The sequence below is a fragment of the Cucumis melo genome, chromosome 9 (genome assembly GCF_025177605.1).
Source record: "Cucumis melo cultivar AY chromosome 9, USDA_Cmelo_AY_1.0, whole genome shotgun sequence".
NCBI classification, from domain to species: Eukaryota; Viridiplantae; Streptophyta; class Magnoliopsida; order Cucurbitales; family Cucurbitaceae; genus Cucumis; species Cucumis melo.
In genome coordinates this window covers 17,432,796-17,453,790 of record NC_066865.1, presented here as the reverse complement: position 1 = coordinate 17,453,790, position 20,995 = coordinate 17,432,796, and the positions used below count along the sequence as shown (strand labels likewise).

Genomic DNA, 20,995 nt, shown 5'->3' with positions numbered 1-20,995 from the left:
TTGCATGCCAATGTTTTTCTTCTCAATTCTCTATAGTCGCTATAGATTCATAGATAACAGAATCAAAAGTTCCAAAAGAATTTGATTTCTACTTGTTCAACGCCGTTGACTGTGTTTTGATTCGAAGAACTTGGTTTCGAATTTTTCATTGTCGATATACAGATTGAACTTTTTCAGTTGATTTTCTATTGTTTTCGTTGTCGATGTCATCTTCAGGTAAAAGTTGAATTTGAAGACGTAAAATAAGCTTCGAAGATCTTGGTTGACTGCTCCGTGGCGGTCAAATACGTATTTAAATTGCATTTCTGCGCCCTGGGTTACGCGGTTCTTGATCGGTGTCAATGATCTTTTTTCGGTTCTCGAATTTCACACACATGTCCATTTGTTTGGTTTTCGCTCAATGATAGCTGGAGTATGAAAAAGCGAAATCGCTTTTCGATTTCGGTTCGTGAAAACTTTCTAACTTTGGGATTTTTTTTCGTTTTCTGTTTTTTTTTTTCTCTAGAAAAATCTGATTGAATTCAATTTACAAACAACCTATTTAAATCCCGAAACTCAAATTCCGATTCCGTAAGTTCGAAAGAAGAAAATGGTTGATACAATCGACAGAAATAGCCAAACAAATGGCTCAATTCAGAACTCAAACGCTACAATGGAGGAGAAGCTTGACGATCTTCGTCGTCTTTTTGGGAAAGCAGATGGGGATCCGCTGAGAATCGTGGGTGTTGGAGCTGGTGCTTGGGGCAGTGTCTTCATTGCCATGCTGCAAGAGAGCTATGGCCATTTGAGAGAGAAAGTTCTGATTAGGATATGGAGAAGACATGGACGAACAGTTGATAGAGCCACTGCTGAGCATTTATTTGAAGTGATAAATTCAAGGGAAGATGTGTTGAGAAGATTAATCAGGCGATGTGCATATTTGAAATATGTAGAAGCTAGATTAGGTGACAGAACTTTGTATGCTGATGAGATATTGAAAGATGGGTTCTGCTTGAATATGATTGATACGCCTCTCTGTCCTTTGAAGGTTGTCACCAATTTGCAGGAGGCTGTGTGGGATGCTGACATTGTGGTGAATGGCTTGCCTTCGACCGACACCCGCCAAGTGTTCAACGAAATGAGAAGGTATTGGAAAGAGAGATTAACTATGCCTGTTATCATTTCTTTGTCAAAGGGTGTGGAGGCTGAATTGGAGCCTCAACCACGAATAATAACTCCTACACAGATTATTAACAGCGCAAGTAAGATTGCTTCCTCTTGGTATCGTTTATATTACTTGATAGTGAAAAAAATTATGTTAAACGGCAATAATTATCATATGTTATTTTTTTCTTCCAAAATTGTATGGAATTGTGCAACTAAGCCTTCTCTAACTTATTGGTTTTGAAGGCTTCTTCTGTTCAAGGGTGGTTTATATTATCATCAAATTTGTTAAGGAAATGGTTCTTTGCTGCCCTAGAAGTTAATATATATTGTCAAGTTAATCGAGTTTTGTCTCAGGTGGAATAGGAAATATGAAAAAAAACGAAAAACTCTTAGTGTGCTGAACTGGAAGAAACTAGAATGTAAATTCATTGCCTGAAACTTTTTTCTTGTATCTGAGTTGAATCAAATAGTATGGGTTTCTATTCCTTATATCTTGTAGTTCCAACGGCTTATTTCCTGCTTATTGAGTCATTTGCACTGTCTAAGTATGATCTTGGATAGTTTAAATATTTTGTCTTTGTAACTAGAAGATCCCATTGGGAGGGGGGAAAACTTTCCTTTTTCCTTCCTTTTTTCCCCCTTCTTTTGTTCACATGTGTGGACAAGTGAGAACATACATTATTGCCCCTTTAGTTGTGTCATTATTGTTATCTTACATTCTACAAGAATCCTAAAAATTGTCAGAAGTCTAAGACCTATATTATTGATTTGCAGCTGGAGTTCCTTTGGAGAACATTCTTTATCTTGGAGGACCCAACATTGCCTCAGAGATTTACAATAGGGAATATGCCAATGCTCGAATTTGTGGATCTGAAAAGTGGAGAAAATCCTTGGCAAAATTTTTGAGGCAGCCCCATTTCATTGTGTGGGACAATGGCGACCTTGTTACTCATGAAGTAATGGGCGGATTAAAGAATGTCTATGCCATTGGAGCCGGTAACACTCATTTCCTATTCGTTTATTAAATGTCTTAAACAATTTGGTACAGCCACAGTAGACATGTTTACATAGTTTTGGTCTTTTCATTCTGTATTTTGGCTGCAGCATTTTATGTTTAATCTAGTTCTTAGAAATGTTTGGCTTAAATTAGTTCCAGATCTCAAGTTACAATTAGGATACAATTACTATTGCATTGCATATATTGAGATCACTGTAAACGTTTTTGAATGAAGGGGTTCAACTTGGTTTCTTTTTTTAATAATTTACTGTAATTGACATTGATGGTCTATGTGATAGGAAAATTGAAAGAATGTTCAAAGTGTCTGTGTGGATCATTTTTAAAAAATCTTGCACATTATAGTGAAGCTTCACGTGTTTTTTAGAATACAAACGTTTCCTTCTACTTCTTTCCCTTGCTTGATTACTGTGGTTAACGCTTTATTAACTACATTATTATGCTGCATGGACAAAAAAACTATATATTAGATAGTATATGATTAAATTTACCCTTAATTGCAATCTTAAGCTTTTGGATCATTTGATGGTTTAAGATTGCATCGGAACTGGGGTCTAAAGAGATTTTGTGTGCAGTCAATCGGTGATTTAAGATTATCATAAAGAAGATTGATCATCATTGCCTCTATGGCTTAACACAGTAAATTTTCATTTCTTCCACAGGAATGGTGGCAACTTTGACAAAAGAGAGTGCCACCAGCAAAGCAGTATACTTTGCACACTGTACCTCAGAGATGATATTTATTACTCATCTATTGGCTGAAGAACCAGAGAAATTGGCTGGACCGTTGCTGGCTGACACTTATGTTACTCTATTGAAAGGCCGTAACGCCTGGTATGGGCAAAAATTAGCTGAAGGAGAGCTGAGCCTCGAAATGGGTGATAGCATCAAAGGCAAGGGTATGATTCAGGTACGTTATTTATAAGTGAGATAGAAGTGCTAACACCATTTTCGGCTTATGTTACAATTTCTGGTTAGAATTGACAAAAATACTTTGCTAAAAGCTTGAAAGAAAACACTACCGATAATCTTTATGACTTCCTTCCAAGTATCATTATTCCCCCCTAAACCCAATACTCATAGCGACCCAATCCATGGCTACTATTGACCGTCAAGAGTTCCCTTGGTCTGTACAAGCATGAAGTTGAATTATTTTCCTCTGAGCTGCTGTAATTGTGATATGTTTCTTCTTCTTTAGAGGTAGATCACAGCATCTTTCTAGTCATTATAGCCTAGCTTATTTAATCTCCAATTAAGAAGCTCCTCTGTAATGCACCAATAGTTATTGAAGTTGTATCTTCTTTATTTCATCATTGAAATTGTTTCTTAGTAGAAAAAAAAACGCATTTCTTGTACTTCTTACTCTTTGAGTGTCCTCCGCCGGTCCGGAGCAGAGGGAGCTTCTATGATTGGGCTTCTTTGACTCGATCATGCATGCATGTTTGTGTGTGTTTTATAGCATGGCAGCAGCATAATCTTGAGAGAGTAGGTCTGGTAACGCAAAAATAGGGAGATATACTTTGCCAGATTCAAATTGGGGTGTTCATGGTTGGGGAATGAGTTAATTAATTGACGAAATAGGGAGATATACTTTGCCAGATTCAAATTGGGGTGTTCATGGTTGGGGAATGAGTTAATTAATTGACGTTGATTCGAGTTAAATCAAAAACTAGTTTTGAAAGAATCGTGTACCAACCATCCCATTCCTAAATTGAACCAAAACCAACCTCAAAATCCCATTAGGATTCCATGGGGTTATCTTTGTCTTTCTTTTCTTATCAGTTATTAAACGCCCAAGATATATGTGGAGTGAATTTGACCGAATGAGATGATTATGGCAGGGAGTTTCTGCTGTGAAAGCATTTTATGAATTGCTCAGTCAGTCCAGCTTGAGTGTTCTACATCCTGAAGATAACAAACCTGTTGCTCCAGTTAAGCTTTGCCCAATTCTAAAGATGCTCTACAATATACTAATAACGAGGTATGAATAGATTCATTTCATTTTCTTTTGTTTCTATTTTGTATTTTGTTGCAGTTGTACAAAAGGTATGGAAGAAGCCATTACCAAGGCCTGATAATTTTAACTTCATTCTTGCAATATTTAGGGAGTTTTCATCAGAGGCCATTCTTCAAGCCCTGAGGGACGAAACGATAACCGATCCTCGTGATCGTATCAAGATTGCACAAACTCATGTTTTCTATAAGCCATCACTTCTTGGACATCAGCGTTAACGGTCATTAACAACCACTTCTTGTATGTACGTAGTCTTGTTTGAATGTAGAATTTAATGAAGTGAGCATTTTTGTTGTGTGCATTTTTATTTTTGTAGGCATTTTTGTAGGGTTTGTTTTTACCCTTTTTGTATATGGCGATGAAGGTTACGGTAGGTATTAAATTGCCAATCTGGAATGTTAAGCCAAATGTAACGAGGGTTTCTTTTAGTTTATCATATTCATCTTTTCTTTTCCTTTCATTGTTTCTCGGATGAAATTTGTATTTCATTATTTCAAAAGGTTCCCACAGGAAGAAAATAGTTCATATTCTGAATGACGACCCAATTATAGAAATTAGGTTAGTGGCAAACAAAACATAGCAATCAAACCCCATTTAATTATACGTCAGGTTTTGGATGATAAACTATTAAAAATATTTTCAAGTATAGCAAAACGTCAATGTCTATCCGTAATAGGTTACGATATACTTCTATCAAACATAAAACAATAAATTTATATTGTAGTTTATCCGGTGATGGAAGAGTATCGTAGTCTATCACGATCTATCACTAATAGACATTAACATTTTGCTATATTTGTAAATATTTTAGTTTAATTTTCTATATTTGAAAAAAATCGTTTAATTATTAACCTAAAATTGTTACTCATTACAATTATCTATCACATAATTATCATTATATTGTTTCATGGTTGATAGTAATTAGAGTTCTTACTTTCATTGTTTGTTAACAACTATCGAGATATTAATTTTAAGGGTTGCTTTGGTTCATATTTATTTACAAATATAGAAATTTTTATTGTCTATTAATGATAAACAATAGACAATAGGAGTATCACTATGGGGTTAGGTAGTATGAGTATCACCGTGGGGTTAGGTAGTATGAGTATCACTGTGGGGTTAGGTTATCCCAATCCTAACCTCCATTTGGAACAAGGGTTACGGAAATTCTAGTTTTAGGGTTTCTATAATACCTGTTTTAGCCCTCAACCCTTCCACTTCTCATTTGCCAATTTCTCTCCCAATCCTTTCCTTTCAATTTGTTCCCTCAATCTGTGTAACACCTTTTCGATTCGTCTTCTTCTTCCACTTTCGATTTATGTGGTTCCTTCTTCTCCCTCTTCTCTTCCATTTTCATTTTTCATCCATTTATGTGTGAGGTTCAGCCATTGACGATTTTTTGACCGAAAAATTCATTCTCTGTTTCCATCGAAAAGGGGGGTTTCCTATAGTGATGTCGAAGCCCGATCTAGATCTCTCTCACTTCTGGAAAATTGACTGTGAGTTTGTTGAAGGCGGTGCTCCATTGGCGTTGCCTCCAAACACCTTTCGATTTTCTCTTTTTTGGGTTTTGTTGTTGCTTCTAAAACCAACAGTTGCACGTTCCATTAGGTGTTTTTCGTGAACATGCATCTTCATTTTCCCCCTCGAATCGTATCCTTGTCACTCGATAAAAGTCCTTTGCCGCTCGATGTTCCTCTTGATGTTTCAGGTTAACCTTCACTCATTTAGAACAGAGATTTCACAACCTTGCTTGGCAATGAGTGATAATCGAGCATGGTAGGGAGTTATTCTTCTGTTTGAATGCTATTTTTCTCAAACAAAAGCCTGTGTTTTCCATAACATCTTAATCATTTTTTTTACATATATGTGTATTCTTTGTATTTTTGATTATGTTCTATATTTGGGTGTGTTGTTGTTCTATGTTCTAATTGATGTTTTCTTTATGCACTTCATTTTTTATTTGTTTGTAATGTTTGCTGTTGGGTGATTCGGTCCCTTATACAACTCCTTTGTATGCTCTCAAAATTGATTGCACATGAATTATGGTGGCTGCTTGTACTGAATGCTTCACTTTCATTTGAAAATTTGCTTCCATGTTTTCTTTACTCATCTGATTGGGAAAAATGTGGGGCTGATATGCAGATTGTTTTGTCCCTTCAAGATATTTGGTTATCTTTTCTTGTTGTACTTTTCGTGTAGCTTCCAATAGCTACCCTTTGACTATGCTTGGACTTTTCTCTTCCTTTATCCTGATATTGCAAAGAGGCAGAGATTCCCTCTGCTTTTTTGGTGTATGGTCATTAAAGGCATCATTTACTCCCCCAACCACATTTTCTCTTTTCATTTAGCACTTGCATTTGTGATTGGCTGCCTTTTTTTTTTTTTTTTGGTGTTTTCTCATTCGTAGGTAACTTCTTTTTTGTTTGCATACTTTTGTCTTAGTTGTTTGTTTCTGCCTTGTTTTCTAGGTACAGTCCGTGTTTCCTTTTCCGTATTCACGTATGTTGTACTCACTTTCTTCACATCATACCACTTTTCCAAAAATACTCGTACATCTCTCTTTATATGCTTCTACTGCCTTTCTTACTTTATTGGTTGTTTGTAATGTAGTAGCATTGTCCATTCCGTTCTACATTTTAATTGATGTTTCAACAACTATGAAATTTCGTTCATTGTTTTGAATGGATTTCAAAATTCTGAGGCTACCTATTTATTTTTATCTAAAAAATGTTCACTTTCTATTCTCTTTATTAATGTATTACGTTATGATTATTGCTTTTTGGTGGTATTGTCCACGTACAAAGTATGTATACGTACTATTTATTCCATTCTTTTATTCCATACGTTTTACTATTTGCAAGTCGTCGTGCGTACGTCCCGTGTCCTTACTATTTTCCTTTCTCTTATGCAAGACATGGTCCTTCATAATAACTTTGTACGAGGTACTTAGAATTAGCCATTAGTAGTTTTTTTTTCATTTTGTGGTTTCTTTCTTTTATTGTTAAACCGTTTGTAATGTAATTTCACTTGTTCCGAAAATAGTTTTGTTTTTTTTATTTTCCTTCTCCTTCATTTTGTATTTATTAAATTGTGCTCATTTTCTTAAACATTTTTTGTACGCTTCTATTATATGCACTCTATATTATATGCACTATATATTTCAGTTTAAGTTGAATACCTATTTTTTTCCATGCACGTTGAATACCTACTTTTGAAAAAGTAACATCTCAATACTATGCATTTCACAATTTAATTAAGACAGTAGTGTAAGAATAGTGAACGTAATTATAGAGCAATAATTGCCTAATATATGTTTAAAACAACCATAAGCGGAATAAAAAAGACTATACAATTGAATAAAACATAATAAGTAGGAAACAATTGTTTCACACTAGGAAAAAAGATTAACACATATTTACTTATTTCGCTCAAGTACAATTGAAAAATTATTAACACATGTTTAGTCTTTTCACAATTATTTCACACTAGGAAACATATGTGTAAACTCAATGTTCACATTTTAAAATTGAACCCCCAAATGTGTTTTTTAAAACCAATATTATTAGTGAAACTATAGTAACATGTTTTTAATTTTCACCGCTAATTTGTTTGAGAACATTTTTTAGTGTAATTTTTCATCACATGTTAAAAAACTGATTCAATGAAAGTAAATTATTTTCATTTTTTGTATAATTTTTCATTTCGATAATGACTTACTAAAAGTAAACATTTTGCACAAGTTAAAAAAAATGTTTCTTCACATTCTGTTTCATCACACATGTTACCGATTGTCGTATTATAGTTTTAAAAACGTCTCTCTGGTTTTTCATTGTTTCTTTGAAACATCACATGTAACACAAGCCGTCATCATTTTACCATTTTATTTTCTTAAATAGTTGTAGGTAGCTTCCATATACGAACTTTATGCTAGTTATGGAATTTTTTACCATGTATATGGACATTATAACATACATATGTAATCATTTTTAGGAAATTTTGGTACTTTCAAATGGATCCACAAACTCTTGTTGCAGTCCTAACTGCATTTACAGTGTGCTAATGTCAGATGCTGCTAACGTTGGAGGCACTCATGAACGACAATAAGCGGCTCCTACATACACCATACAATACTAGGCATAGAATTGGGCAGCTTGTGTACTTTCGCATGATACACGAGTCTGATCTAGTGTGTCTATAATGCACACGAAAGGACAGACGAACATTTTCTATTTTATGCCATTTACTACGGATTGTCGTTGGCCTTTCGTCGACAGAGATTGTTGATGTTGAGTAAATGGTTGTCATGTTCTTGCATGTCCTGACCCATGACGTGAAAAGCGTGTTATTTAAAGAGAATTTGTACTATTCGGTGAGACTGTATTGTGACATTTCAACCTCATGTTGTTGGCTGTGGTACAACTCTATGACGAGTTGATAAAGAAATCGGTGCCAGTAACAAACACCTGCAAGGATCCATGGTGGAAATGTTTCGAGGTGCGTGTAGTCAAAGTTATCTGTATGTCACGTATCAGTACGTCCCACTGATGTATGACCGTTTTTTTAAACCTGTAGAATTTCCTTGGGGCGTTGGATGGGACGTACATAAAGGTGCATGTACCCGCAATCGATCGTCCTACATTCAGAACGCATAAGGGAGAAATTGACACTAATGTACTTAGCCTCTACAACACAAAAGGGGATTTCATATACGTACTGGCTGGTTGGGAAGGATCTACAGCAGATTCACGCATTCTCCGAGATGCGCTTGCACAACCAAATGGACTGCAAGTGCCAAAGGGTATTTACAATTTTTAGTCCTACCACGCTGTTTAGAAATTCCTAATTGACTTCGCATAAACCATTAGTTCTCATAACAAGGATATTATTATTTGTGTAATGCAGGTTATCCAAACGCGGAGGAATTTCTTGTCCCACACAGAGGCTAGAGGTACCACTTGCAAGAGTGGCATGACACTGAAAATGCACCAACCATTGCAAATGAATATTTCAACACGAAACACTCATCCACAAGAAATGTCATTGAGCATGCTTTCGATCTTCTAAAGGGTCGTTGGGGCAATACTTCGTGGGAAGTCGTACTATCTCCTCCAAGTGCAGTGTCGCACCATCTTAGCATGTTACTTGCTGCACAATTTGATTAACAGAGAAATGACAAATGGCGAAGGCTTAGACGACATTGACGAGGGAGACTCGGCATATGCAACGACTACCACAGGAGACGACATTTAGTACATTGAGACCACAAACGAATGGTCTCATGGCGAAAATTAGTTGAAGCGATGTTGACCGAATGGCAGTTGCGTAACATATAGCTAAAACCATTTTAAATTAGAACCTCTCGGTTGTATGACAATTTAAATTACCTCTACTTTTTAATTTGAATATCGAATGTATGCGTGCATGATTTACAGCTATGGACAAATAGAAATTATAATGATATGTCCTAATATTGTTTGGCCTTTGTTGTATCTCTTCAATGTGAAAATTCCAAATTGCTAATGTGTTTTATGTATTTGTTGTCATTTTTCATTGTCAGTATGACAAGCTTGTCTCGTGCCCCAAAAAATGTATGGATGAAGGAGGAGGACACTCTAGTCGAGTGTTTAGTGGAGTTGGTATTCACCGAGATGGAAGTCAGACAACGGTACGTTTTGGCTAGGTTAACTGGTCCAACTTATCCACATGATGGCAGAAAAGTTGTTTGGATGTCGTGTCCAAGCCACTACTGTAATAGACTGCAGAACTAAGACACTGAAGCGAACCTTCCAGGCTATCGCAGAAATGAATGGGCCATCATGCAGTGGGTTCGAATGGAACGATGAGACAAAGTGCATCATTGCCGAGAAGGAACTATTCGACAACTGGAAGGTAAGGATACTAATAAAAACGTGCAATACTTGCTTAGTGCACTGACCATTTTTCCTATGTTAGTTTGAAGTGCTCATGTTTTTTATGCAATCACATCCTGCAGTGAAGGGCTTCCTTAACAAATCGTTTTCCTATTATGACGAACTTGCATATGTGTTCAGGAGGGATAGAGCGACGGGTTGCTTTGTAGAGACGTTCACCGACGTTGGGTCTAACGAGCCTGACGGATATAAGGGATTTGACATGCCTGATGGAAATGATATGGAGTTTCCATCCATGTACAGCCAAAGGATTGACATGTCCCAGGATGATGTACGCACCTCATGACTTGGTCGCACGTCCGACGGTAGGATCAGATCGAGTGGATCAAAGCAAAAGAGGGAAAGTCAGTGGGGGTGAGGTTGAGATGATACATATGGCACTGGAGTGTGTAAATGACCAACTGAGGGCCATTGTCGAGTGGCCTCCGTGCGCCTTTGCCAATGACACCGAAGTTTGCCAAGAATTCCTACGCCTATTGCGTGCGATGCCTGACCTAAGTAGTTTGGATAGGGCAGTGTGCCAAAGGGTACTCATGTGCAGTATGGACGACATGCGCAGTTTCGTAGAGATGACTAACGAAGAGAGGAAGAACTACTGCAGACTCTTCCTACGAGACGACTCCAGATAGTTTCTCTACTTTCACTGGCTTACTTGATGTTTTCTTACTTCACTATGTATATGATTTGTACTGTTCTTCATAATTTTATCAAACTATTTTCGTACGTACTCTTCTTTGATGTGTGTATGATTTCTACTATTTTATGAAACTGTTTTTTTTTTTTTTTTTGTTCTATTATTGAAATTCAGTTTAAGAAGTGTTGGTTGAAATGAAGGCAATTTGTACGGTGTATATGTAAGATTTTTAAAAAATATGGTGTTCAAGTGCTACATAATAAGTAATTCAAGTCACCATTATAAATATGGACGTATGCGTTAGAGCACGTAAGCAAAGATGTTAAAAACAAATGTAAGACACGCTCAATAATTACAAATACGCAGTAACTGGTTTTTATTTGTTCAAAATGACTTGGAATAAAATTAGTAGAATTTGTAAAGAAATTATTGAAAAATTGGTGAAGTGTATTTACTAATTTAATAAGATTAGAGATGGACGTCGTCGTTGGAGAGAGTAAGCCAAATTGTTATAGCAAACTTTGAACGCTTTCAGAATAAAACAATATGCAAAATAATTTTTTTTTACATGTACAATGTGAATTGGAAAAAAAATTAATAAGTAAAAAGAATTTCATAACTCTACCCACATAACCCTTCCCTTAAACACATCTTATCATAACATTATTATAACACTACCTACATAACCCTTCCACCAAACACATCTTAAAATCCTCATAAACCTACCCACATAACACTTCCCCCAAACACATCTTATTCATAACACTATCTTGATCCTTCCCACATAACCCCTCCCCCAAACACCTCTTATCATAAAACTACCTTTCTAAACTTTTCCCCCAAACTAGTGTTATGATAAACTTAAGTTTTATCATAACACTAGGTTTATCATAACATAGTTTTATCATAACCTTAACCCTTCTATAACTCAACCCTTCCCCCAAATGACCTCTTAGACTATTATTATTATGTATCATAGACAAACAATTAAATTTTTATTACATTTGAAAATATTTTCAACAATTTTCTTATTAAAATCAATTATCCCATTTAAAGTTTTGAGGGATGAAAAAGGGTGGCTTTAACTTCTTCCTTTTTTTTTTTTTTCCTTTTCTTTTGAATAGAGAGTGACTTCTTAGTTAGTTGGTTGGATAAATAATGCTAAAAACAAGAGACTGAAAATAAGCATTAATAAATAAAGGGTTTTTTCTAAAATAAAATAGAGTGCGAAAATATTTACACTGTACAGAACAATTTTAAAAAAGGAAAAAGCCCACAAGCTCACTACATTAAATAACAAAAATACCCCCACAAATAATCGGTCACACACGCGTGAAAAATGATTTTGTACCCAATTTAAACGATCTCGTACCCAGTCTAAACGATCTCTTAGCAACGATCTCTCAGCAACAGTCTCGTAGCAAATCTAAACGATTTTGTACCATTTTACCAAGTTTAAACGATCTTGTACCTCCTACCTAGTCTAAACGATCTCATAGTAAGTCTAAACGATCTTGTAGCAAGTGTAAACAATCTTATACCCTTCTATCTAGTCTAAACGATCTTGTAGCAAGTCTAAATGATCATGTAGCAAGTCTAAGTGATCTTGTAGCAAGTCTAAACAATCTTGTACCCTTGTACCAAGTCTAAACGATCTTGTACCCTTGTACCAAGTGTAAATGATCTTGTACAAGTATCTAGTCTAAACGATATGATTTTATACCAAGAAGAAAAAGAAAAGAAGATGAGAAATGAAGAAGAAAGAAATTCTTGAAGAGAAAATGAAGAAATTGGTAAATATTTACATAAATAACCATAATGTTGAAAAATGAAGAAAAAGCAATAGTACGAAGAAATTAATAATATGAAGAGAAATGAATAAATAGTAAAGAAGAAGAACAAAAAGAAGTGAAAAAATAGTCAGCATTGTTCAAGGACAAACCTGAAATTTTTTGAAAATATCATAGATTTTTTTATTTTATTACATGGATAGTAAATGTTTGAGTGTTTTTTTATATTTATGGAAATTAACCATAAATGCAATAATTTATTTTAAAGGAAAAGGAAGAAGAAGAAGAAAATACGGTGTCGTTTCATAGTGAGTTGGTCCGGATCACAACGAAAGAAAAAACCCGACCGGTAATAAAAGGGCGGATCATAATTTCGAAAACAACAGACCGAAAGGAGCACGAGGAGAGACAATAGAAAAAATGTCACTGGTAGACTACGCTTCATCGGACGAAGACGTGCCGGCGGCGGTGGAGGAGGAGAAGGAGGATAATCGTAATCAGTCGGAAAACCACACAGTTACAGAGCCTCAACTCCCCAAGTACGAGCCGAGGCCTCAATCTCCTCCGGTCAACCAGTAATTTTTCTACCATTTCCTTAGATTTTTTAATTCCCAAGCGGGAGAGTTCCAATTCGGATTGCTTTTTTTGCTTTTTCTCTATTCCAATCGATTTTTCCATCATTTTCCTCTTCTAATTTTTCCATAACCTAATATGTTTAACCTTCGGTGTTAATTAATACTTGTTCACCCCGAAAAATCGAAGGTTTTATTCTACTTCTTAATTTTGTATTTGTATCTTTTTTTAGGGTTGTTGTTATTAGCTAAACTGGGAGGAAGGGAGATTGTTGAGTGGTTCTTTAAAGATTAGCGATATCGTGCTTGTACTGTTGAGTTGCTCTCTCCTTTTAGGGAATGCCTTGGCTGCTGATTCGATTGCCATGACCTTGGAACAATATATTTGCTGTTTTTAGGTTTGGATTGTGTTAGGTCAGGTTTAATTTATTTTCTTATGATTGGCTCTGTACTCTGTAGGCCCATTGTTAAGCCAAATCAACAGTTTGAAACTAATGAGGAGTCTTCTTCTGTGCCTTGGGTTGAGCTTCCTGATGCTTCTTTACTCTTGAATTCTCAAACATCTTCTAGTCTTTTTAGTGGTAGCGATCACTCTTCTCGAGTAGCAGCGGCTATGGCTGCCAATGCATCTCGCAAGAGAGAAACAAATGTTTTAGGATCTTCTCTTCCTAGAAGTAAAGTTCCAAGATCGAGCTTGCCTCACTCTAAGAATGTTCCGGATACTTCAGGGACTTTGTTGGTTCCGCCTCAGCTTACTGGAAGGTTTGTTCTAATGCATTTCTAATTTCCCCTTATTTTCCTTTTGTTTTTGCTGGTATTTGCTTTCATTTTTGACATTGTTCCCTGAATAATAAAATAATTGGGTTTGATGCATTTATATATGTGTGTGTGTGTGTGTATAAGGTACTTGTATCCTTGCGAGATGATAGATTGAAAAAAGTTCTATTCATTCCTCAACTAGGAAACACAGTGAATAAATAATTCATATCATTATTGCGTATATGACTATTGAGTATGCATTTGTGTATTCTTCTAGCCCTAAAAATTGTAATAAGCCTATGCCCCTCCACCGACCTCTCTCTGGAGTCCAATGAAAAAATCTGATTCTAAGTTTAGTAGACACGATTGTAATGGCAATGTACTACTTACTACCAAGTTTGGTATAAAATAAACATGGTTTGTGGACTTCTGGCTATGAATAGTCTGTAGGCCTATTGTTTTTCATGAATATTAGTGTTTAAATATTTTTTAATAAACTTGGTTCTACTTATATTCTATGAAAGTAAATGCAACTATGGCTGTTGATAAACATCATTTGCTGCCTTACAAGAACTCTGAAAATTTCATTTCATTAGTAACGATTTACTATGGCTTAAAAGTAACCGTAACTAGTTTAAGATATTGTAAATTCACTGGTTTAAGTCGAAGGAAATTTGACAATTAAATCTATGATGTGAGTCCTCCATCCAGCGCTATTATATCACCTTAAGAAGCAAACACTAGTAGTGTGAAAACTCAAGCTCAAGCTCAAGCTCGCTCGTTTTCTATTCAGTTTAGAAGTTTGAAATATATGGTTTTAGGTGAATTTCAATTACAATTTTGCACCTACTTTTTATTATTTTATTTATTCTGATAGCTATTCTGCATCTTTGCCAGGAGTAACATTGTCACTGAAGATATAAGCAAGCTGTTCGTGAAGAAGTCAGCCAAACCACCCTCGTAATGGTTGTTATCCTTTTCGTTAACTTTCAGATTGATTGGTCTATTGCAGTTGTACAATGTGAAGAATAGTGTACTGATGTTTACTACAGATAATGCAATGGCCGAATTCAGGAATTGTAATGATCTGTGGATTGCGTGCGGTACGTGAACTTTTTCCCCCTCTAGTAGTAATTAATGTGGCACACTTTCGCTCAGTACTTTCTTGTTTCTCATTAATATATATATACACACACACACACACACACATGCATACCTTCATAGACTAAACTTATAATTTAATGAACAAAAATCTACTATTGAGTTTGGCCACTTGTAAGATGGAACAATCATCAAGTTAGACGGATGTAACATGAGAAATGAGTAGAGTATGAGTTCCTGTATCGGAATTAGAAAGCATGGATAAAGGCATTGTATGAGCAAGGACGTGCTTAGGTTTATATTGCTAATAGATTTGGTTTGTGGCATGAGATGAAGAATTTTGTAAACAATCGAACTATTAGATTGGCTAAGGAGGGTTACCACTTGCCATTATTGAATGATCACTTTAAAAGCACTAAAATCTTTCAAGTTGCACTTAAAATATTCCAATAATGTTGAAATTACAAACCACCTTCAAATTTGAAGTTTCCCTTTGTCTTTTTAACGCTCCATTTGTTTCTGAAATTGCCATGAAATTTCATGATAGAATTAATTGTCTTTGTGTAGTTTAGTGTCTTCAAAACTTATGGAATTTCTATACCTGAGAAGTGGTTGAAGTCTTATTAATCAATAAATTAATATCTATTAATCATTATTGTTGATTTTAATTAATTGTTGAATATAAATATATTATACTTAATAAATTTTTAACTAAAATTCATCTATCATTATCATTATTTTATGTTATCTTAACTATGTAAAACTATTTAATATAAGATTTTATTATTAATTATTAATATTTTTAGTTGAATTATAATTATTTAGTTATTAAATAAAAAGAATTTAATTAATACTTAACTAATAATTAACTAATAATGTTAATCAATTTTATGACTATATTACTTGTTCTATTCCATTTCATTAAATATATATTTAGCTTTGGATTATATATATAAAAATTGGTAAATCAAATCCATTCCCTTAACTTTCGGACATTGCATATTCAAATAAAAACATTAATTATCCAATACTTTGGAACTCGTAAATTTACTATATTCTTGAAACAATATATATTCAAATGGTATTTGAAAGAATTAAAAGTAATGGTCTTTTCTTTTTTATATTTGTGAGTGTTCGAAACAATCCGTCTGACCCTATGGGTGTCAAGGAAATTTTTAGGAAATTAATTCCTGGGTAGGAGGTGGCCAATATGGATTGAACTCATGATTCCTTTGACCCATGATGGTTAATTAAAAGTAATGTAAGACTATTTTGTGAGACAAAACAAAGATGCAATTTAAATTAATTGAGATGTTGACTCACAACATGTCTTTATATTAGGATCATCTAAATAAAGAGTTTAATATACAGACCGGGTGGTGCAAAGAAAGCTGCGGAGGAGAGGCGCTGTATATATATATATTACTTTTAAGTAGTGTTGTCATTCAATAGAGTAGGCATCTCAGAGTCAAAACAATGTGAATACCTACCTTAATATGAAATGAAAGTAGACACCCATTATCTAAGTTTGCCAACCAATTCAGACGAGGAATCAATTTGAAGTGCTTTTTTAGTTTGAAGTTGTTCGTAGGCATCCACACAATGAGACTTAAATTATTGAGTTGAATAGTACAATTCAAAATTTTATACCCAATGATCATTGAGAACACAAGATTTCTTTTTCTGAGAAAGAAACCTAAGACTTTGAAACCTACAATTTAGACGTGTAGTAGTAGAACCAATGGAAAGGGTCCTCCAAGAGTGTTAACTAGAAAAACACATTTAGATTAAATCATGGGCAATACACGTTATTACGACATTGACTCAGTCTTGTGCCATCCAACCCTTCCATTTCCAAATCATGAAAGTTGACGACAGGCAATGGTATCAAAATCCTCTAAATTGGCTGACTGTATCAAACGTTCATTCAACATTTTACACAAATTTATTGAAAATCATACATTTGTTGTATTCATATGGACAGCTATTTAACATTTCTAATACTGCATCAATATCATATCTATCCCGTGTATTAAAAATCATGATGAATCTCTAATATAAGAATAAAATGTTGCAATGAAAATATATAATAAGCATTATTTATCTTAAAAAGAAAACCCTTTGAGGTAAATTAAAATTCAGAGCTAAGAATGAGAGGCTTAGCTTAGCATAGGCTTACCAAGAAAAGTAGAATGTAAGAAGAGAAATGAAAACTCAGCCAAATTTTGTTCCTTTGCCCATTATCCGTCAGTTTATTTGGCGAAAGTTTGTTGCTGACATGGGTGGTACAACAAGTTTGTTCCTGACATGGTTTTTAAAACCATTAAACTGCAATTCTCTATCTGAATTCTTAACTACTACAAAAGCTAGCAAGGATGAATGCCGAGTATCCAAAAGCTAGCACAAGGATGAGATCAAAACCATCCTTGGCTTAACAAATTCAATGAATGCCGAGTAATAAACGGGAAACAAAAAACCGAATGGAAAAGGGTCCATCCATTCTATAAAGATATTCTTCAGGCTTTGAGGACTGTAAGCAGCATCGCTAAATGGTTATGTTTATTCAATTTCCTATGAAGAGGTTTCTCCTCAACTCGCGAAAAACAACAAAACTCCTGTTGGTCTATCATGCATCAACCTCACGCCTTTGCAAGCTCAGCTGCAGCAGGTGCAGGGGCAGCAGCAGGCGCCGGGCCACCGGTGGTAGGCCTGGTCGAAAAAAAATAAGAACGTGAGTAGCAGCTCTCAAATCAAAGAGGGAGAATTCAAGAAGGTTTAGCCATTGGGTTTGAACTTACAGTCCAACAAATACTTTGAAGGCATCATAGATACCCCATTGAGCACCAGTAAGAGTTCCAATCATCACAATACGGAGAGGTAGCCCACGGGTGAAGAGACCCCATAATCCGAGCTTCTTGACAGCCTGCACAACAAAAAAACCAGAAGTTAATAAAAAACAACTAATGAAACAAGAACGAAGTAGAGCTCGGGCGACAGCACTCACATCACCAACAGTGGCTCCTTTGGCGTTGTTGAGGAACGACACAAGATTATCGGCAGGATGAGACACGATAGCACAGAAAACACCAGCCACATATCCACCAGCAAAACTAACACCAAGCTGGAGAGATTTGCTGCACTGGTCCTTTGGTGTGGGAATGGCATACTTGTATAGCATCTCAACTATTGTCTCAAAGGATGCAAACTTCATCATCGTGTCTGAAAGAAAAGCACCAGTCATTCAAAATAGCATATAAAACAAAGCAACCGAAAGACAAATTAAAATCACAGCTTGTGAATAAAGAAAACACCAAAAGAAAGAAGAAAAAAACACAGAATACTAGGCTTTTCAGCAAACCACAAATCCACGTCACAAATTTAGGCTTTCAAATCATCCAGGACCAAATTGAATTTAATGGACCTTTTAGAAGGGTACTTCATACAAGCTGAGATAAACTAAGAAATTTGAACCTGTATTCAATCATTGCAATTAGAAAATTTCCAAAATCAACTTGGTGAACTCTAAAAGGAACCTTCGTTTTCAAGCCCACTTCCTACATGCCAAACTTTAATCAGTATTAACATGACATCAAAACAAGTGGGAAAGGCAAGAACTATTCTACACCAAGAAAGAGAAGAAAAGTTATTATTGTTGAACGGAAGGGAAATCGTCATATCGACAAGTTGACATTGAACAAAACAGTCAGACACATGATCTGATGGTTCGGGTAGAGTGATGAATTCTTATCTCGTCCATAAAAATAGAGCAATCAGACCAATAAAACTGAAAGTAAAGTTAAAGAAAATCTCCACAAATAAATATTCCGAAATTCTCCACTTTATGATACAAAAGGTGATACAACACAAAACTCCTAGAGTCATACAAATATCACTATCAAACAACAAGAAATACCAAAAATGCTAACTGCAACTAGGCATACACCAGGCAATGTATATAAGTACATATATTCACGACCAAGCATCTATCAAACAAGTAACAATTTCCTAAGCATCAACAAATGAAAAAGATTACCAACTATACTTCACCGCCCCGACCAATTAAAAAATTGAAACAAGGTCAACCAAATAATAATTCATTTATTTCGTCACAAGAATGGGGTAACCAAATAATTAAAATAGCTGATGTGAAAGATGCTCTGACTACAATCAAGTCAAAACAGAGAATGAAACAATCCATGCTTCATTTTAAAGAAAATGGCAAGTCGGTACTACTTTTCAATATTCCCTGGAAAATCTGAAGTTCTTTCCTATGGGTAGGGGATATACAATTCTTGCATTTCAGAGTTGGTTATCACTTTAATTTCATATAATATTCAAAGGTAACATAAACATATAAGCTAAATATTAAATAACTATACCAGCAATGTCATTAGCGTCTGTTGTGGAAATCAAATTACCAAGTAATAAATTGAAAGCAAGTAAAAAAGCTAATTTCTAATGAAATAAATGGGAAGAAGATATTAGAATTCCATAGTAGAAAATATGTGACAAAAAAGAATAAGCACAATAAACAATAAATTTTATAAAGGTTTATAAACATCAAAATCAGTAAACAAGTTAACGTTTCCATCAGGAATCCAGCATAGAGGCACAAATATTACCTCGTAAAACTTTGAATTATAGGAAAGTGCTTGTAATAATAACGAAGTATACCAATTCTAAAATATCAGTCATCACAATTCCAAGTATTTTATATGTGTGTGATAGTGTGAGAGAACACGATCATTTAATGCAAAAAATACAAGTAGGCTACAGATCATAATTGTTTTATGTTAACTTACATGGAATCTGTCGTCCCCAGAGTGGAACAATACCCTTGTACAACCTGCAATCACAAACAAGTTGTAACCCATTAATCCATCAAAATACTCAGAAATCTTCCCACTTGTCACTTAGAAAATGACTCGATGAATAATTTATAGTACATACCCAAGAGTTCCTTCAGATCTGACGAACTTGGGAAGTCCATCAGCTAGACCTCTAGCAAAACCAGGCTGAGTTTGAACACGAACCTTCACTGCTTCAAAAGGGCAAAGTGCAATATCAGCAATCACCTCAGCAGATGCAGAACCGGCAAGGTAGATCAAGGTCTTGTACTTAGCAGCGTACTCAGGTCCAGCAATATCAGAGTAATACTTCTTAAAGAACTCGTAGAATCCAAACTTGCAAGCACCCTGTGCACTGTACCCAAGAAGGGTAGGCACCCAGCCCCTGAAGAAACCCCTCACACCCTGCTCCTTGAGCAAAACTCCAAAACCAGATGAAATACTTTTGTATTTCGCAGGATCAATCTGAACAAACACAACACCCTCGTTAACTTCCTAATACCAAATCCAAAACAAGGGTAAACCTAAATACACCAATGAAAGTTTTAGATCCGATCCATACAAAATTCAACAACCACATCCAATAAAAAAAAATAATAATAAAAAAAAAACCAAACACACAAATTAGAAACCTCGTAACAAAGCGAGAAAATCCACAGATCTGAAGCAGAGAAAAACGATGAACATTTCAAAAATCCCAGACAGAAAAGGGTAAGCAGAAATGTAAAAAAGCCGAACCTGCATATTACATTTAACCAAATCAAGAGGAGTAACAGCCATATGAGTAAGACCACAGCTGAGAATTCCACCAAAAGTACAAGCAGTGTAAAAGGCTGGAGAGTACATCTCGATCTTCTTAGAGGGCTCAGTGGGGGAGGGAATAACAAAGGTCTTAGGAGAAGGAGAGGAAACCGAATCGAGAGTGGGTGAAGACTGAAGCATCTTCATGAGAGGAAGAGTTCGAGTGGAAGAAGGGGAAGAGTAAAGGAAGCTGGGGATCAGAGATTGGCGAGAGGGTTTATCAGAGAGCGCCATGGGAGATGAGAACAAGAGGAGAAGGAAGTGAAATTTGCAACAATGGAGGATGAAGAAGAAGAAGCAACCCTAGAAAGAGAAACCTCTCTCCCAATCTCTCAACGCCAAATTTCTTTGATTTTCTCTGTAATGGTAACGGAGAAATGGAG

General features: G+C 35.4%; 4 protein-coding genes across 6 annotated transcripts; 3 read left to right on the top strand and 1 right to left on the bottom strand.

The window, feature by feature from the left end:
- Positions 1-11: 11 nt before the first annotated feature.
- Positions 12-4,629, top strand: LOC103503219 (probable glycerol-3-phosphate dehydrogenase [NAD(+)] 1, cytosolic). Its single transcript, XM_008467363.3, has 5 exons — positions 12-1,241; positions 1,921-2,142; positions 2,824-3,071; positions 4,003-4,142; positions 4,267-4,629. Exons 1-5 carry the CDS (start codon positions 590-592, stop codon positions 4,391-4,393), a joined length of 1,389 nt encoding a protein of 462 aa, XP_008465585.1. The 5' UTR covers positions 12-589; the 3' UTR covers positions 4,394-4,629.
- A 3,546-nt stretch (positions 4,630-8,175) lies between these two features.
- Positions 8,176-10,061, top strand: LOC127151039 (uncharacterized). 2 transcript variants are annotated; one of them, XR_007823730.1, is made up of 4 exons: positions 8,176-8,672; positions 8,751-8,976; positions 9,081-9,495; positions 9,736-10,061. XR_007823730.1 is itself a non-coding variant. In XM_051090309.1 (3 exons), exons 1-3 carry the CDS (start codon positions 8,577-8,579, stop codon positions 9,122-9,124), a joined length of 366 nt encoding a protein of 121 aa, XP_050946266.1. In that variant the 5' UTR covers positions 8,176-8,576; the 3' UTR covers positions 9,125-9,553. The 2 variants fall into 2 exon arrangements, 1 of the variants encoding a protein (XP_050946266.1); XM_051090309.1 differs by lacking the exon at positions 9,736-10,061 and having other exon boundaries at positions 9,081-9,553.
- A 2,854-nt stretch (positions 10,062-12,915) lies between these two features.
- On the top strand, positions 12,916-15,020 carry LOC103503186 (uncharacterized). 2 transcript variants are annotated; one of them, XM_051090308.1, is made up of 4 exons: positions 12,916-13,071; positions 13,564-13,866; positions 14,761-14,829; positions 14,916-15,020. In XM_051090308.1, exons 1-3 carry the CDS (start codon positions 12,953-12,955, stop codon positions 14,825-14,827), a joined length of 489 nt encoding a protein of 162 aa, XP_050946265.1. In that variant the 5' UTR covers positions 12,916-12,952; the 3' UTR covers positions 14,828-14,829; positions 14,916-15,020. The 2 variants fall into 2 exon arrangements, with proteins under 2 accessions (XP_050946265.1, XP_008465558.1); XM_008467336.3 differs by having other exon boundaries at positions 12,916-13,107.
- A 2,151-nt stretch (positions 15,021-17,171) lies between these two features.
- On the bottom strand, positions 17,172-20,995 carry LOC103503205 (mitochondrial phosphate carrier protein 3, mitochondrial-like). Its single transcript, XM_008467352.3, has 6 exons — positions 20,550-20,995; positions 19,915-20,276; positions 19,767-19,810; positions 17,969-18,183; positions 17,763-17,887; positions 17,172-17,673 (listed from the first exon to the last, which is right to left on the bottom strand). The coding sequence occupies exons 1-6, from the start codon at positions 20,844-20,846 to the stop codon at positions 17,604-17,606; spliced, it is 1,113 nt and encodes a 370-aa protein (XP_008465574.1). The 5' UTR covers positions 20,847-20,995; the 3' UTR covers positions 17,172-17,603.